Source organism: Puntigrus tetrazona, chromosome 16, assembly GCF_018831695.1.
Source record: "Puntigrus tetrazona isolate hp1 chromosome 16, ASM1883169v1, whole genome shotgun sequence".
NCBI lineage: Eukaryota > Metazoa > Chordata > Actinopteri > Cypriniformes > Cyprinidae > Puntigrus > Puntigrus tetrazona.
The window spans coordinates 24703898-24724071 of NC_056714.1; the positions used below are offsets into that span (position 1 = coordinate 24703898).

The 20174-nt window shown below is 36.4% G+C and overlaps 1 protein-coding gene across 13 annotated transcripts in view; it reads right to left on the reverse strand.

Annotated features, from left to right (window-relative positions):
• The window catches only part of ptprub (protein tyrosine phosphatase receptor type Ub), a 182077-nt gene that overhangs the window by 77304 nt on the left and 84599 nt on the right, over positions 1 to 20174 (reverse strand). For all 13 annotated transcript variants that reach the window (XM_043260835.1, XM_043260834.1, XM_043260832.1 and 10 more), the window contains exons 3-4: positions 13111 to 13382; positions 2425 to 2500 (exon numbers count right to left, since the gene is read on the reverse strand). In XM_043260835.1, the coding sequence (XP_043116770.1) occupies positions 2425 to 2500; positions 13111 to 13382 (348 nt within the window). The remainder of the gene's footprint in view (positions 1 to 2424; positions 2501 to 13110; positions 13383 to 20174) is intronic.

Below are 20174 nucleotides of genomic sequence, written 5' to 3' on the forward strand. Positions count from 1 at the left end.
GTCTAACATTAATCATCATTTGATAAAATGATGCCAAGATCAATAGAAAATGTACAAAGACATATTTACTAGCTGCTTTGTGATGTTGCTTGTTGCAGAAAACATCCTTATTCTCACCAAGGCTGCATTTTTGATAGATAGATAGATAGATAGATAGATAGATAGATAGATAGATAGATAGATAGATAGATAGATAGATAGATAGATAGATAGATAGATAGATAGATAGATAGATAGATAGATAGATAGATCCTTTTTAAACTGAATTGTAGGTGGTTGGTGAAAAAGAAATGGTACAAATGATCAAAATCTCTATCTGACACAAATCACCAAAAATGAAAACAAAACAGAAATCGCATCCAACTCTAGCATTTGTGGACATACATACAAACTACTTTAATAAACACCAGTCTTCCCTACTAAACATTACAACATAAACTTCCAGTTTACAGTCAGTATATAAAATCAAATATCTAGCTCTGCTGGATTAGGGATGTTTAAAGGATTTCCACTCTCCCCCTCAGCAGTAAAAGACATCACAGCTCCATACAATCAGTGTCTTCACTTCACTAGAGGGCCGAACACATCACACACTCCCTCACAACAACTCCTCCCTACTCTGATCTGTTTGTTTTTTTTACCATGTCCGGCAGCTAGCAGGATATCTCAGCACGCCGGCAGCCAGCATGGTTCACGTTCCTGCTAACTAATGCAGTATAGGCAGCATACTGATGCATGCATTGCATAGTAAATGTTGAATGTAGCACCAGCATAAAAATGAACTAGCTGATATACTTCAAATGGAGCACAAATGGGAACTTGCTTAAAAGACCTCCTTAATCTGTCACGCGTCTCATTTAGTTGACTAAATAGTTATTTGGCTATTGGTTAACATTATCCAAATGACAAACTTTTATTTTGCACTGATGAATTATTCATGTTACAAAATCACTCTACAGATGTCGTATAAGCTTATAAAGCAGACTTCAAATTGGAATGAAGTGTGACGGGGCTGAATAAAAAAACTTGTTCCTGAGACTTTTCACACAAGATGGAAACTAGATCTTTTCATCATCAAAGTAACAATGTAGCTGTACCCTGCTGAGCTAAAAGCCAAAAGCCAGTGTAGAGACTGAAACAAGGATGAAAGGTGAATTTGGGTACAAAAGTGTCTTTGATATCCAAATTATGTGTGCTTACAGATCCATCAAGAGAATCTGTGCAGAACCGGACCTGCATAGGAAAATGAACTTTGAATATAAAGCTGTACTGTATATGAAAGCGATGTAAATCTCCATGTGTTTCATGTTAGAAAGACATCTAGAAACTAGTGGTTGAACTGCATTTGGATCTTTGACAATGGTGGATAGACAGCAAACTGGCAATATGCATTAATAACGATTAAAATAATATATTATTATATTATTATGCTGTCAACTGATTAAAAAATACTAATCTTCTGTTAATAATCAGGAATATTCACACTTCAATTTTAAATGGGTCAATAAATATATTTTTAAATTGAACCTTGAAATTGTTGTAGAAGGAGCGTTAAGGCAGTATATTTTAAAAGCTTATTTACCATGAATTATAAATGGTTGCTACTGGTAGCAGTCCTTAAAGCTTTTATCAATTTCTATGGATAAAATCAGTAAATATAGCAATTCAGCTTCAGAGTAAAATCTGTTCAATACATTTTAAGCCCAAACTATTACAAAGCATTAAATATAAAACATTATAATTTAATTTAAGTGAACTTTAAGCAATCTTTACATATAAACCTTATGATAAGTGTCACATTTGAATATAGCATGCTGTATAAGTACAGATAATGTTCCTCCTACAACTCCACACTTTTGCTTCATATAGTTGCTAAGAAATTGATCTGGACAATTTCAAAGGTTATTTTCCAGATGACAAATATTGTGTTAAAAATATTCAGATCCTCAAATGTGAAGTTTATTTCGAACATTTACTTTCACAGTAAATCAGAAAATGTGGTATTATTATTTGAATGTGAAGACCGGTCTTCTTGATACAATGTCAGCATCACAAATATTTATACTTGTCTCAATCATTCATATAAGCATGTTACTGACAGGACCCATGGCAATAATGGCCGAATTCTGTCCTCTCTTTCATACACGCAATGTTTAATCTATTTACTCTAGCTATAATCCACGAATACATTCTCTTCTAGGAATAGCACTGCAATGCTACATTAAACTTAAGACTTGCAATAATGGTTAATGCCTAATATATTTCTTTCTCTTTTTTGCTCCAGAAATATTGGTTCAAAACCGCGCAGACAGACAGCAATATTACATCCATGAAAAGGCTAATGTGATCATTTGTGCAGTCCTTCACATTTTCATGCTGTTTAAACACCCTCCCACACTATAATGACAGGTGTGTGCTACTCACAACAGGGGTAGTTCAACAGGAGTATGTCATCGACTGCAATGTAGCCTTTACGGTCCACAGTCGCCTCCAGCAATATCTGAAAACACAAAGAGAGGAGAACATGACCTGCAGAAATGTATTGGGCATTAAATTCAGAGTGGTTTTAACATTTGCATGAAGTTGCGAAACCGCAATAATGCTACAGTGCAAAAAACGGTCTCCTTAATTAATATTCTGCTCTTACTAATGGGGAAAATGCACTTAATATAATTTCAAGATATAATTTCTGGTCTCGTTCGATTAGTACAACAAAATCAAACCTTTCGCATCTTGTTTAAAAGGTTGTGTGGATATTAAATAAGATCAAATAAGTTGTTGCAGTGTATTTCAAACGTACAGCATTTTTGGTTTAGTGACTGATGCCTCTGTTCCAACTGGTATTTATTAAACACCATCATAATAGTTTCAATCAAACCCACAAAAAGTGCTGTCTGCTCCAGATTTTAACTATTGTCTGTCATTTTCATTGTGCTTCATTAGGCTTACATTAATTAAATAATGAATGAAAAGAAATAATGAGAGAAAACAAGGCAAACGGGGACCATACTGTCAACCATGTTGAAAGCAAGCAAAACACATCATTCATCATTTTGGCATTTTGCATCTTTTTCTGCAGCTTTCCCTTTCTAAAAACTTTTGACAAAATGGGAAAAAGGATGTCAAAGCAAGTAAAGAGAATGAGAAAGATAGAGAAAATAGATGCCAGCTTCGCCAGGGGACCCTGAGGCCTACAGGAAATAATGGCTTCATCGGGAGGCCTTCGTGCACTGTGACACATGGCTCTCATTGGGCTTGCTATACACACACACACACACGCACGCACGCTCGCATACGCACCGGCTCATAATGTGAGTGTGAGGGGCACGAGTCCCCGGGGACCTGGGGAGAGTCTCTACAATCGCCAAAGGCTACGAGCAAAGGACGGTCGCTCCAATGTAATGAAATCAAATCAATATTGTGCGAATGACAGTGATGAGATGTTATTACACATCGAGAGCGTGGAGGCCATGTTTGCTCTTCACAACAGTGGTCTGCTCGGCTGCCCACGCTTCAAGTTATTGCTTTAAAAAAAAAAAAGAAACTCTTTTTGTTTACTGTCTAGTAACCAAGCAAATCACAGTTATGACCAAATGTTGTGTTTTCAATCATAAAAGGGTGGTTCTTCAACTGCAGAAACTCTTTTAAAAGTTGTTCAACTGTTCGCATTATATATTTAATATCTAACACTCTGCACATGTATCACTGCTATCATTTTTCCCCTGAAAGTCATCTCAAATTTGGTGATTTTTTTGGTGAAACGGATATTTTTAAAGTTCAGGAATAAATTAAAGGCATTCTCACTGTTTTATCATTAGTATTCTAAATACTACTTTCACAAAATTACATGCATAATGAATAATAGAAGTCAGCTAATCTGTGATATTTGGCTTGAAATTTCTGCTTTCTTCATACATCACGTCTGAAATTAAGCTCTTCACTGAGACCATTGTCTTCTTGGTAATCAAGTACACTAACCTACAAATGTAGGTTTTTTTACTATTATTCATTCATTCATTCATTCATTCATTCATTCATTCATTCATGTATTTATTTATTTATTTTGATGTATTTCCTTATTTCAAGATTCAAAGTCTTGCTCTGGGGTAAAACAAATAAGTAATTTATTTTATAAATTACAAAAAAAAAGATTTCAAAGAGTGCTTAAATGCAATAAACAAAAAAAAGAAAATTGTTTTAAGAAAAATCAACCCTTGAAATACAGACAAAGTTCAAAAGTTTGAGGTCAATACAAATTTTTCATGTTTTTGAAAGAAGTCACTAAGGCTGCATTTATTTGGTAATATTTTGATTATTACAATTTAAAAACAACCATTTTCTATTTTAATACATTTAATACATTTAATACATTTTATTCTTGTCATGACCAAGCTGAATCTTCAGCAGCCATTGCTTTAGTCTTCAAACTTTGCTGTGATATATTCAGGGTTCTTTAATGAATGGAAACTTCAAAGGAACAGCTTGAAATAGACTTCATTTGTACCATTATAAATGTCTTTAATGTCACTATTGATCAATTTAATGTATCCTCGCTGAATGAAAGTATCAATTTCTTTTTTAAAAAGAATGAACTGAATCAGTGCAAATGCACGTAAAGTTAAAGAAAGCTGATTCATACTTTGCCCAAAAATAAGGACTGTTGCTATTGCTGTAAATGGATGTGTTTGTGTTGCAGCCTTTATTCATACAGCAGTTAATGGCAGTATCTCTGAGCGGTCACGGTGCAGCCATTCGTTCCACGTTCAATTTCCCCGTCACCTGGTCAGAACAACATTCCAGTCTGTCAGAAGCCTCTTATTTCATCATGGAACAGCGTGACTTCATCCTCCTAACCCTGCCTTGACCTCTATCGGCACCGACACACGTGAAGATGGATGTGAAGTCTCTGATTGGGATCTAAAAAACACAACGTGCTTTGTGGGAAAAGACGAGGAAAGCGACTTCAGACAGCAGGATATATACAGCCAGTGCTGGCTCAGGCTCGGTAACCCAACTTTAATCTCCTGTTGGAAAGGACTGCCATATAACCACAATAAACTGACACCAGACCTGCAGGATGATGCAACTGGAGATTACTCAGAAATGTGTTTTCGACTTTTCCCCACCATTTCACGGGCGCGCCGCTGCTCAAATGCCATCAGCTCTCCAAACAAAAGACAAAATCACAGATTTCTGTGGAGGCGCTCTTACACTATTAAACTCCTCTAGCCGTATCACATTTATTCTAATCAGTGGCTAGTTCCCCCTGGAGAATATATAAACTTGGAACAAATGTCTCTGATTTATGATGGACATAAAAAAAGAGTGAGGAGGCTTTCTGGATATGGAAATGCAAGACTGAGTGGAATCTTATGTTTAAGTGGAATCTGGGAGGAATCTTATGCTAAGAACACAACTGTGTCTCTATTTCTTCTTTAAGCAAGAATATCCATACGTTGTACTTATCTAAATATATTTTGTAATATAATTCACAAACGTTTCACTTTTTAAATAATACGACGCATGGCTGTCTGAACCAACAACCATTTCCAATTATGATCACAATTGACGATTACGATCATCTAGTTTCATAAATCAAAAAAACTGACAATGTCAGATCTCTTATTTTCGTTCTAAAAGGCCGTTCTACGTTTAAAAGCGCATATTTTGACAAAGTAATCTAATCAGCAAGATGTGGCAGTTTTAAAAAGGTCAAAGGGAGCTCAGCCATGCAGAGAGAGAGAGAGATAAATGTGAAGATGTGAAGGGCCGCAATCAAAGAGGACAGACACAAACAAACCAGGCTCTCTAACAAGGAAACGCTCTCCTCAGAATTATTCAATCCTGACCAACGGGTTGAGCTTTGGCTGATTAGTTGGGTCCAATTAGCTTCTGCTGGTAGATGTTGTAACTACAACATCTGGATCCAAAATAATCTTTCTCTCAAGGCCGTTCAAAAACAGCTGTGTTTGGCTCTAAAACTAAGCTGTCATGAGAAAAGACAAAAATACTAACAAATAACTTTTTTTCCAGGTATTACAGATTCCATGGTTCGGCATGTTTTCAGTCAACAGACAGAAACAAGACAAGATCAAAATAATGAGACTCGAAAGCACAAAATGAAATGCATTCTATCCTGACTGCTCAAGCAATGAATTCATCCTGGTGGAATGCTTTTTATTCATCTACGTTATTATTATTAATGGATCTGACCTAATGTCTTCTTATGTCTTACATTTCTTTCTTCTACCCACCATCAATTTTTATTATTTACACTCTCGTGCTTTTTCTTAAGAATCTGTCAGGTTCAATTACTCTTTCGTAGCTTAAGCTTTGTTGTGCAACGTGGCGGAGAGAGAAATACACAGACACAGATTTGTTGATGTGATGTGAATTTAATTGGAAGCCCGTGAGAGACAGAAGTGAGCGAGAGAAAGAGCGATATACAGAGGGAAAGGTACGGACGGGCTGAAGCTAGATTCTTTTTGGCAGTCCTGGCAGGCCAGATAACATCTTTAATATTTGATAACAAGTTCCCACTATCTATTACACCTTCACCAATAACAGCAGAAATATATGAGCGAGCATGGCAGACGGGGGAGATTTCAACTCGAATATTTCAAACTCAAGGTGATTCCTCCCTGTTTCCATTCTCCCATCTCTCCCCATCTCTCTCTATTCAATTTTCCTTCGTTCCGTCCTCTTTCTCTCTATTGATGTTCAGACATGGCAGACAGAAGGAAATATGGTATCTCGTGTCACATAAACGTAGGGGCCCATCATATCATGAGAGACAGGCCGCTGTCTCATTTTACATGTATAGAGATACTCTGTCCATTGTTACTGTGTACGAAGCTCCTAAAAACCTAACACTGATTCAAATGCACAGCAGAGGAGCTCCATTAGTCTGACAGACATCACTACTTTTGACTAATTATGCCTATTTATTCCCTGATAAGTAGACATTCTCTTCTCAGCTGATATGCTATTTTTTCTTATAATATATATATATATATATATATATATATATATATATATATATATATATATATATATATATATATATATATATATATATATATATATATATATAAGAATATTTAATGAAAGTTTAATGATTTCAGCTCAGGAAAAACACAGTGTATGGTTTCGATGATCTCTTAGCACTCACTTGCTCATGTTCTCAAGAGTAGTGCACTTCTTCAACTACTGCAATCACTCTAGATGAGCCAGATATATTGATACAAACACTGGATAATATTTGAACATCATCGCTAAAAACAATGTTATTCTTAGAGAACTCTTCTTAGAAGCTTTCTGGAGACTTTCTAGCTCATACACAAATGCATAAAGCCTAATATTTGTCTTTGTTCATTCTATATTTATGACTGCATATTTATATATATATATATTATATATATATATATATATATATATATATATATATATATATAAATTTATATGATATATTTATTTTACAGCACCATAAATAGACACTAACCTGTTTTTAGCTTTATAATATTGACATCAAAATTTAAATATATTAATTTTATAAATTGTAATAATTGTAATAATAATATTAATAATAATAATTAGTAGTAGTACAATTTCTATAGAATATTATTATTTTTATTAAGAAGAGTTCAAATAGAAATAGTACTAACAGTAGCCAACACTGATTACTATAGTGAAGTTTGTGAATGTTTATATCTAAAAATTTACATACACAATATTTTTAAACCTACATTTAAATTCAGCATCATGACAGATGCCTTCATGTCAATCCATGAAAGGAACTGTAATTTAATTGGGACTCTCAATTCAATCTTGAATGGTCGGCAATAGTGTTTACTTTAATAAAGAGAGCGTAATTATGACCATTTCAATTCGGTCAATAAGCAGCCACAAATGTGGACAATACATTACAATACAAATAATCAACCTGTAAGCTTGTTTATCAGAAATCAATTACCAGCTAAATCCATTTATTACAGTTATGAGGAAACAAACATTATTTTGTATAAAACCCTTAATTAAGAGGCAAAACAAGTGTTGAACAAACAGGCTATTAGCTCCTTCCAAATAGAGATTTAGCCTGGGTGGCCTTGTTACATGAACGAAGGATTTCATTTCAGAAAAATAGTCAGTTTAATGATTTCAGCTCAGGGAAAACACAGTGTATGGTTTCGATGATCTCTTAGCACTCACTTGCTCATGTTCTCAAGAGTAGTGAACCTCTTCAACTACTGCAATCACTCTAGATGAGCCAGATAGGATATTGATACAAACACTGGATAATATTTGAACATCATCACTAAAAGCAATGTTGTCCTTAGAGAACTCTTCTTAGAAGCTTTCCGGAGACTTTACTTTTCTAGCTAATACACAAATGCATAGTCGCCATCCAGCCCTGATATTTCTCTTTGTTCATTCTATATTTATGACTGCAATGTTTTGTTTCATTTGTTCTCATCCTTGTTATGGTGAGTCATCGGACAATTGTTGGCAAGTTTAGCTCCCATCAGTTTTGATGAAAAGGTCTAAGCAGATGTTGCTAGCGTAAGTCTTATTAGAGGACTGACTTCAGGTCTCATTCTCGCTCCTGAATACAGGAAAAACAGTTGCAGTACATGAACCACATTCAACAAAAGACACATTAGAAGTCAAACTAAGGTCATGCGAAATGTCTGTGATTCTGTTTTTTTTCGAGAGTGAGAGCAAAGGTCTAAGAACATCCTCAAGGCAAATTCACAGAGTTCATGCGTTTGACTTCATGGAAAAAACCCAGGACAATACAGAGATGGGCACACAGCTCCATTTACTCTCATTATGCCTTCAGACTTGGAAAATGCACAGCTTGAGATGATGAGCAGTTTCACACTCTTTCAATTTAAAGGAATAGTTCATCACACACATATAAAATTGACAATTTACTCACCCTTATGTTCAAACTGTGTTTTTTTGTGAACACAAAAGCAGAACCTTTTAAATCTTGCCATACAGCAACAGTTCATAGTGACCTAGAGATGTCACCTCAAAAAGGACAAAAGAAACATCATAAAAGCACCCTAAAAATAGGCCACATGACTAATGCACTAAATTTCAACCGAACACGAAACACCATTATTAGCTGCAAACGCTGGCCTGAAAGGCAAGAATATAAATGATTATACAGTAAGTGAATAATGCATTAAATTTTGATTGGTTTCTCACACAAGCCTATTGCACGGCTTTGAAGGCTTAAAATGTAGTCATGGACTACATTCATGAAGCTTCTTTTTTTTGTCACGTCTAGAGATTGACAGCCACTGCATACAGATTTGGAAAGACGTGAGGATTTGCATTTTTAGATGAACTATTCCTGTGTGTTTTTGCTTACCCAGGATATCCCTGAAAAATGACACCAGCTGGATTTGAGAAGCAGCAAAATGAATGAAAGGAGGTATATGAGGGTGCAAAAAAAACCTGCAGGCAAAGCTAAACAGTCAGCGGGACGTCTGAAGGAGACACGGAGATAAAGACAAAAAAAGAGAAACACAAAGCAGCTAAGCACACATAAATAAGCAGAATTTAATTATGGCCAACTGCTAAGGGTTCGAAGTGTTGTTGCCATTGGAAATCACCCGAATGGCCTCAAAATATAACAAATGTTCGAATCAAGCTTTAAATGATCTCTCTTGTTGGCTCGATTTTAGCAAACCGGCCTTGACGTTGCACCCGCTGGGACTGTGGCAAAGCTCTAGTTTCACCATTGATCAGGACAGTCTGCCATCTTCCAGGCCCAAAGTGTGATTTAGTGTGCTGACTCCCGCTGTGAGAAAACTACGCTGAAAAAGAGCAAGCTCATCATCTCATCAGATGCACAAACTATTATGGGGCGGTCGTTCAGCCACTGGTTCTAAAATACAGCAGAAAGATGTTAACAGTTTCTGCATACACACTCTTTTATTGTTAATGACGAAAGACTAAACATCTGTATACTGTTATTAGAGTAACAAGAGTTTTACAGTATACTGTTATCGATACACAACACCTGGAGAAAGCTATTTGTTAGCATTCCAATCCTCTTATTTTAAATTGTCCCATAAAGGAAGCTAAAAACTGACAAATTTTAACATTTTGCTTGTTTATCAGTCAGCTCCCAAGCTAATCAGTGAGCTTTGATTATGTGAAGCCGATTAGCTGACTAGATTAGCATATGGCTAACTAATTAGCCTTCTAGCTAAAAAAGGACCCAAAAATGTTATTGTAATGATCATGAAGATAATCACAAAACATTATTGGCAGATGAAGAGACAACTATCCTGTCGACCTTTTTCCAGAAAAGAAGCAGAAATAAAATGATTTAGTAAACTAAATTATTATTTTCCACATGCAAAAAAAAAGTGAAACCAAAATGTAAGTTTTCAATTAGCTGAAAACCACAACTAATTATAAAGTTTTGGAATCTTAATTCGGGTCACTAGGGAAGTCAGTATGACGTTCAAAGAGAACTGCAATGGTTATAAATACATACAATATATTTAATGATAATATACAGTAACTGTGAAAATGCTTTTTGTACTGGATGGTTACAGCATCCTACTAAACACGTTCTTTCTAACTAGCCGAATTTCTTGGTTTTCCAGAAAAACAACATCTTTTGTTCGTTTGCACTCAGCAAAACTCAGCAACGCAGAATCGACCATGCAGGTGCACAAAACACAGTAAATTCACCCTATTGTCATGTCCCCTCCACCTTCACATTTTGTTGACTGTTGGGAGTACTATTATTTACACATGAAGGCCACATCTTTTCTCCAGCATGTGAAAGTTAATTAGGTTAGAGAGATTGACAGTTCTCGATAAAGTGAACACTACTCAACTTAATTGCTTTCTGACAGCTGCGCGGAGTTTGCAGAAAGGAGAAATTGAATTTATGGATGAAGCCCCCTGCGTTCGCCCATTCGCGCTTCTATAGCAGCATGTAACCCAATGGCAGACCAGCCATTGATACCAATCGATCGGCTTGAGGGGTGTGAATGGGCTGTCATTTCGTAAGCAGTGATTTGGTTGACAATGTCTCCCACGTAATGGTACAGAAGGGAAATTAGGTTACTAGTTGAGTAAGACGTGTCAACGCTATTGACATGGTCTATATTGTGGGTTTGTCTAAGCCCTACAGCGCTAACCTACATTCATGCTAAGATCAATGCTAATTAAACAACGCAAGGGGCATGACTAATAAGACAGTAGTCTCCATCACTGGTTGTGTAATGCCTTGTGGTAAGGAAAAGTGATGTCTGTGTATGCTGCAGTTGGCAGAGCTCTGATATACTGTACTATCTTTATGTCACAGCAACTTTATGGGAAGGCAGTCGAAAACATGTTTACCAAGCCTGCCACTGAGATTACAACAGCTGTCAGTCACATTGCTAATTTGTGGTACGCTCTTCAGTTTCAAGGAAAACATGATGAATTAATTCTCTTAGTCTGACATTTCTGAAGCATTTCCCATTGGAAAATTTGCAGGTTTATAGCTGATCAACCAGCCAGCATGTTCCATTTTAATCACTTTAAACTACCAGATAGTAGATTGCTAATCGCTGGTGCAAGATAGTTTGCTAATCTGAAGAAGTTAATGATCAGCTTAAACCCACAAATGAATTTTGGACTCGCTAATGACCTGTTTAGACCAGTTTAGCGACTAATAAGCATCTGATGACCGAACTCCAACCAACATAGACTCAACTTGACAAGTTTGTACAAAATAATAAGCAATTGATGAGCATCTTAGACCAAATGACTCTTCTGGACATGCTAATTACCAGTTTAGACTAGCTAATAAGCAGTTTGAACTGACTAACGACCAATTTAAACCAACAAATAAATAGCTTAGATGCCTGGACAAGCTAATTATCAGTTTATGAACATCTTACGTAGACCAACATTTTGATGACCAATTTAGGCAAACTTGAACCTATTAATAACTCTCTTGGACCAGCTATTGATATGTTTAGACTAGCTTATGACCAGTCTGCTTCAACTAAAATGTCTTAGATCAACTGATGAACAATTTGGACCTACTAATGACTCTCTTGACTAGCTAGTAGCTAATGACCAGTTTAGCCTAGCTTAGACCAACTAATGACTCACCTGCTAAATAGCTAATGACTAGTTTGTACAAAATAGTGATAATATAAAACCAAATGACAAATGACTCTGCTGGACTAATTAATGGCCAGTTTGTACCAACTAATGAGCATCTTAGACCAATTGATGACCAACTTGTACCTACTAAAGCAGGGATCATCAAACTTGATCCAGGAGGGCCAGTGTCCAGTAGAGTTTAGCTCCAACTTGCCTCAACACACCTGCCTACATGCTAAATAGCTATTTACCGATTTAGGCTAGCTAACAAGCAGCTTGATACAACTAATGACCATCGTAGTTCAACAGATAGATATCCTGCACTAGCCCGAACAAGCTAATGACCATTTTATACCAACTAATGGACATGTCAGACCAACATTTTAGAATTGATGATCAATATAGACCAACTTGGACATATTAATAAATATCTTGGACCAGTTTAAACTAGATAATGTTTGGTTTTACCCCTCTGTAGTAAACCAACTGATGACCAACCTGAACCTACTAATGACTCGCTTAGACTCGCTTGACCAGTTCAGACTAGCTTGGACCAACCAATGACTCACCTGGACCAGCTAGTGACCAGTAGCTAATGTCCAGTTTTTACTAACTAGTGAGAATATGTAAAACAAATGATGACCTACTAATCACACTCTTGGACAATCTAATGGCCAGTTTTGACTAACTAACAACTATTTTAGACCAACTAATAAATAGCCTAGACTATACAGAACCAAATCTATTACCCTTTTGGATCAGTTAAGACTAAGACTAAATTAAAGCTATTGTGACATACTTCAGAGAATATTGAAGGCAAACAATTTTTGTGGATTGTTCACAACAAAAATAACAATGTGCCCTAGCAAAATAAATGTAGCCGATTTTGTCATGTGACATCAATCAACGTCAGAAAGTAAGAATAAATTACAAATGTCCTGTAGTGTGTAATCATGGTGACTAATTAAAGATGGTACTGACCTGGTACTCATTTGGCCAGAAAGTGCTGACCGCCAGTTCCACCTGGTGCCACTGTCGTCCACGCGAGCCAGAGACATTCCACACGGGAATACCAAGCGGTCCACCATTGACCCGCACGTAAACCCGCAGCGCCCCTGGGCTGTGGCCGTCTCTGCTGTACAGGAAGTAGCTGAACTGCACGCAGTGCGTGTCGTTTTCACTTAGCGTCTGTAGCAGAAGCTGAGCCCTCTGCCCCGCTGCATGCTGGGAGGAGTTGACCATCATGTAGGAGCCTTGAGAAAGAAGGCAACACAGCAAGAGTGAAGAATCAGCCAAAGGTCAGTGCACACTCAAATATCAACTAATTAAAGCAAATAGTCTTACATTTCAAACAGTTTCTCACACAAAGCAATCATATGAATACTGGCATAGAATATTGTAAATGTTTATACTTTTAGGGTGCTTTTTGTCTTTGTGAAAGTTAAAAGCTATTGTATATTCCTGTTGTATGGGAAACAATGCTGTTAAAAATGCTTCTTTTGCGTTAAGTCTAAAAAAAAAAAAGTCATACAGATTTAGAGTGACATGAGGGTGAGTAAATGATGAGAGAATTTTCATTGCTGTCACTCTGACTGTGTTCGGTCATTAAATATAGTATAAAACAGAGAACTGAAAGAAAAAACATGAAAATTCCCAGAAAAAGAAAACATTTCATGTCTTTGTGTGGCTACAAACATTTGTGGAGAGCTTTAGTGCATATTAGAGCGTGTCTGCTTAAAGAAACAGGCACATACACTGAGCTCAGAGAGAATAATAGAGACTGAGGGGGAAATAAATATCCAGCTTCTCTGTGGAGCATATCTGCTGTATTACAGCCTCCTCAGAAACTTCTGTGTAGTTTTCCCGTTCCTACTTTTCAAAAGCCCTTGTTTGTCTATTTGTCTCTTTCCGCAGAGTATCTCTCCCTTCAGTGAGTTCACAAAGGATGACAATTTTGGCATTACTCTCTCAATACCGAGCACAGAGAGAGAGAGACAACACACAGCACGGAATACTAAAATGTCTTTCATGCTCTTTTTAGCCTCGAGGCTCTCTGTCTCTGCGGAGTGTGACAATTGCAAAATTTCTCTGTACAAAGACAGAAATTTGAGAGGTGTTGGTATAGCAACAGGCACAAATACTCAAAACAGTCATATTCATGGCTGATTCTTCAATTAGGGAAACCTTTCCTTTCCCTAGGACAGATTTTAAAGGAAAGAAACATTCTACATATTCTAACAATGAAAATAAAAATGTATGTGTATATATATATATACATAAATACACACACATACTACTGTAAGAATTGGGGTCAGAATGATTTTTTTAAATATAGTTCAAACTTTGTACTAATGCATTAAAGATGCATTCAATATAGACTTTTATAATGTTACAAATGATTTATATTTCATATAATTGCTGTTATTATAATCTTTCTATTCATCAAAGGATCCCAAATGATTAAAAATAAATGAATAAAAAGTTTGCACAAAAATATGAATCATTTTTAAATTGTTATGTTTCACAATATTATAGATATTTTTACTGCATTTTTGATCCAATAATTGCAACCTTGGTGAGTATCAGAAATGTCTCGAAAATGTCCCTCTAAAGTCATTCAACTTTAATGGTAGTATTATGGTAGAATGTCTGTATGTATATATATATGTAAATACACATACAAACATACTACCATTTAAAGTGTATATATGTATTTGTGTATATATTAATTATCAGATTATGTAATATCAAATCTATCAAGATTTTTTATAGTCAAACATTCCCTTAATTGAATCTCTTATAGAATCGCACAAGAGAACATTCTGCTTGCTTGTTATTAATCAGCATGACGTGACGTTTACGCACAGAGGACGGTGGGACACCGGGGTTAGGGGCTCCATCTGCAAGGTGAGGCTGAGTGAATAATTACAGATGAACCATTTATATACAGACACAAGAGAAAGAACCTTTAACCATGTTTTTTCCTGTCCTCCCTAACCAGGACATACCAACCTAAACACCCTTCAAGTGCTCGTCTGCTTACCGAACAAAACCCCGCCTTGCGCCCCTGTGTCTAGAAGACAACCATCACTCTATCCCAAGGTCTTTGTGTTGATTCGCCTCAAAAAATACGAGACAGGACCAGACTGTCCTTGTTGCCTTGGTATCAAAGGAGTTTTTATATGGTCTGACAGAGCACAGAAAGAAGAAGGAAAGAAGCCTTAATGAAAAGAAAAAAAATACTTCTTCAGATGAAGGTTAACAGTTCTGAATTGTAGTACCAAGCAAAATAAGAGACCTTACAGTCAAGTTGAAATTTAATGACATCTGACATGCAGAAAACAGCTAGTCTTTGGCAGTGTGAAGAGCTGTATAGTTCTTGATTCTCACCTCATGACTCTTTCTGTATAAAAACAGCTTATACTGGCCACAGTGACTGTTCGACCATGCAAGCACCGCTAAAAACGTGAGAATGCCATTGTATTTCATATCAAATCATATGATGTACCAACAAATGATGTACCAACATATTTCAAGTAACATTTGCCACAGAGAAAAGAAGTTTGTTTAATCGAAATTCATGCGCACAGACACAAACCTTAAGAAACCTTAAGAAAAAGGATCATAACTAATAGCTAATGGCTCTATGGAACCAGGCCCTCTCCAAAGTACCCTATTCTTAGGACAGCCTGTGATTTATGTATCTCCGGGTGTACATGTGTGTGAAAAGCCCTGCTCTCTCAAGGCATTGTGGTTAATTAGATTTCCTCAAGGCTTCTTCATATTGCACTCCAGAGACATCTGAAGAGCACATCACAAGGAAGAAGCGAAAAATGGAAAAGAAGGGAAGACGGTTAAATCTACAGATAAAGGGTGCTTTAGAGCTATATTAAACATGCACCTCAACCCACAGAGGGGCTGTTGAGGGTCACTGTAAGCAAGGAATCGTGAAGTTCAGGAGACTGTTGATTTTCTCAAGCCCATTAAGGTAAAACTGTTGACTTTGATGAAATGGCTAATTAAAGCCCTCAGTACTGATGTCGCTAAATTGCCGCCAGATTAATAAACTAGATGGGCAGATATATAGAAAATAGATATTAGGGATGTACAATATACGATTGGCAATAATAAGGCTAGCTAATAAATAATCTGTCAAGCCAACGCTGGAAACAAATACTGGTAGAGCTTTTTATCTAATTTGAACAGTAAATCTATTACTTTTTACTGTATATGACTGGTTTCAAAACATCATCTTTTTACTGTAATTTAACATTGACTTTGACTGCTGGTATCATATGTGCAATTGGTCATCAACTTATTGTTGCTTTGTCATCAGGATAAAATTAACACGAATGTGTTTTTGCATTTAAAACCAGCAATTAAAAGATGCAAGGTTAGAGATTCAATATTTTACTAATTGAGCTTGAGACGTTTGAGAGATTGCGCTAAATTCTAACACACCCTTCTTTCTGATAAAGGTTAAAACAGATCATGCTTTATACAAGAGTTCAAGGAACAAGTAAATACTGAGTGGCATACATTTTAACGCACCACCGCTGACAATTTTCCAAATAAAAAAAACACCACCATGCGTCTACAGTAAGAGCAACACATGCCACATTTTGTTCTCGACTGAATCTGAGTTTTTGAAAAAAATCAATTCAATGAATGATTCAATGACTCACAAGGATAGTTGCTCGTTTTGTTTCTGAATGACTCAAACGGAAGGACACATCCTTGCAAGGCTGCATCTAGGCTGCCATATTGAAGTATGTTTTCAAAGTATGTTTTTGCTTCGCATCCTTTATTTTGAAGAATTATTGTGTATACTTTGTATATACACATATTTCCAGTTCTGAAAATAAATCAACAACTAGTTCAATTTCATTGTGTTACACTTAGAATTATTATATGGTATCATAAAGCATCTTTAAGTGTATACAAGACACTTAAAAAGAAGAAAAAAAAACTATTTGCGGTAATGCTTTATATTCTTTTTTCTGTTGTAAATGAATCACATAATACTGAACTGTGAAACGTAAACCACAGAATTTTCATTACCTTCACTGCATTAATAAAAAGTCGGATAATACCAAAATTCGAAATAAAGCATTATTCCAATTATAATTTTAATAGTGTATTTGTACTGTGACCGCAGGGGTGGAAACATTTATGACATAACCATATGTCTAATTTTAGCATTTATTACATTCACTAGGATGCATTCTTCCATTTAAAGCACAGTTTTCTTCCATTTAACGAGTCTTTAGGTCGAATGATTTAATGATTCCCTCATGGCTTGCTGCCACCTACTGGTCCACTAATTCACACACTGACAACATGTCAGTCTGGCTATCAATCTGTACAGAAATGTACATGAATCAGAACCAGACAGATAGATATGTATTCAAATGTATTCACAGTCTGCTATTACAGTGCATCCAGCACATCCAAAAAAGCTTAGAATAAAACAGTGGAAAACACATGGTGACATTTGAGAGCCCACTCCAGAACTCTCTCAAGGAGACGCTGATTGAATTCACAGTGGAGAGTCAGTGCTTCATCATATCATAGTGAATCTGAGCCTAAACAACAGAGCTGACCATATATCTCAGCCAGAGGCCCCAGAACCCATCTGAGTACACTGGCACCCTGTCCCTCTCTGTCTTACAGGTGGGAGTGGACTACAGAACACGATATATTGGCGCTGACATTTTGCTTCTCGCTATCTTCTTCTCCTGCCTCAGATCAGAATCCAATCTCCCAGAGCCAGCCTGAAACCTCAGAAAGCCAGGGCAGCTGCTGCAATTTCTCCCAGAGGACTAGAATGTTGATTGTACAATATTTAATTTCCCTTAAACCTTGAGCATTAAGGGAATATTTCAGGATAACAACGAGCTTTATCGACAGCATCTGTGGCACACGGAAAATCATTTTGGCTTGTTCCTCAGTTTGTAAAAACAACAAAAATGTGTTTACAGTAAGGGACTTAACACTAAGGGGAAAGTGTACTGAAGAAGAAATGTGAAGCTAATATTTTCTTATATCCTTGCTCGGAAAATCTTGTGAAAGTGACCAAGTTTAAATGATCATGTGATGAGCTGACTGGGTATACATTTGGACTAAATACTGAACTAAATTTGGTCCTTTTCATTTAAGATCATTAAATATGGCTGTAAGTTTGAAATGGTCTGATAATTCTTTCTATATTATTTTTCTAGACCTTAACTATTAACTTTATTGCATCGGTGACAAATAATTAAAAATGTATTTATCAATTAAACCGTATATATAAAACTTGTTGGCAAAACATTTAGTGTAAGAAAATACTCAAATGTATAAACTGTTTTTAATTAAATAAAATTATTACGTTAAATGGCTAGTTTGGAATTAAATGCATGTACATTTTCTGAAAATAAAATGCAATGCGATACAATTCGGATTAAAACTAATTTTAACGGTCGTCAAGGCTAAAATATTTCCAGCATCTACCAACGGTCTCTGACCTCCTGTAATTTTATTATAAATCCTCACCCATGTGTAAATTATGTGGATTCATCAATTGAGAGAAACACGTTTTAAATCCATAAAATTTCAGATTATTTTGCCCTCTAGAAAGCTGCTAAAAATAACAGATATTACAAACACCTCATGATCAGATTTTGTCCCCGCTGAGTTTATTACTGTCATTAAGTCCATTCGACCTAAAACTAGATCCTGTTTACTGTCAAATGCAGGTTCTAAAATAAAGGTGTCAACCTCAGCTGAAAACATGGGCGGAAAAAAAACTAATTCAAGCTGAGGTAATTTGATTTATAAAATGATCTCTGTGAGAAACGTTCGGTGTAGCTGTAATTAAGTAAACCGATTCTGTCTTATCGTTCCAAAAGAAAATGTTTCTGGTGATTGTTCAAAGGTTAATTGTGTTACAAAACTACTCTCAAGAGCAGTCAATAAAACGCTCTTGTAAAGATGTTTCCACAGTTCACAGCAATTTGTGGCATTCATAAAACATTTCCACAGTGTTTCAACTAAGTCTAGCGTATCGCAAGCAGCGATGGATCGAGCTCCTCGTTTTATTAGAGATAGACAACATACATCATTCTGTGCATTAGCGATCATACATATTCAATGGTATCCTTGAAAATGACCCAAAGTTTTATTACCTAGCATGACTCTAGGTTAGCAATTCTTCTGTGTAAAACCGAATCATCCTAATCACTGTCAGTCAGCGTCAAGTCCGAGAGAGCCTTTCTCTATTATGAACGATGAACTTCTAACCTTCACCGTCTATTTTTGTCCCTCAACCTTTTTCTTTTTTTTAAATAAGGATTACGTGCATTAGCATTTGAATGATAACAGATACAATGTCAGGTATAACAAACAACACAAAAGGGAAATACAGAGTATAAATACGGGCTGAAAAAGCACTAAGCGTTGTACCAAAACAAGACCTTTTTTTTGCCTTGTGTACTTTCAGAGAATTTTAAATGTAAACTCATCCAAGAAGAGCAAAGAACCTTCTGCTGAACCGTTCAATAAGGTCAGACGTCCCTTTTGCCTTTTTGATATTTACCCCGAGAGTCTTCACCAGTTAACCTTTGACTATTCACCTCATCGCAAAGCCACCGTTACACACTGGCACAGACATACTGTTCACATAGCACCAGAAATATCAAACATAAGGTGACCTTTGGTGAATTATGCCTCCAAGGCTGGTGAAATCTGATAAAGTCCCATCTATTCGCTGCTAACCCTCCCAAGGGCGCAGGAACATACATAACGAGATTTGGAGTGATTGAGCCCATCGTCATTCAAACGGTGCGCTGCAGGAAAACAGCCACTCGCCAGCTAACCGAGATGCTATCGCCGTCAAAACAGGAGGAGAGAAGGGACAGAGTGAATCAAGAAAAGACCAAGGACAGCGCTGAGGTGGACGAGAGAAAGGCTGAAAGATGCAATCGCAAAAAGTTACCGCGGACTCGAAAGTTGCGGCCTGAAACAGTCAGAGGAATGAGAGCAAAAAGAGGCAGGGCAGATAAAGA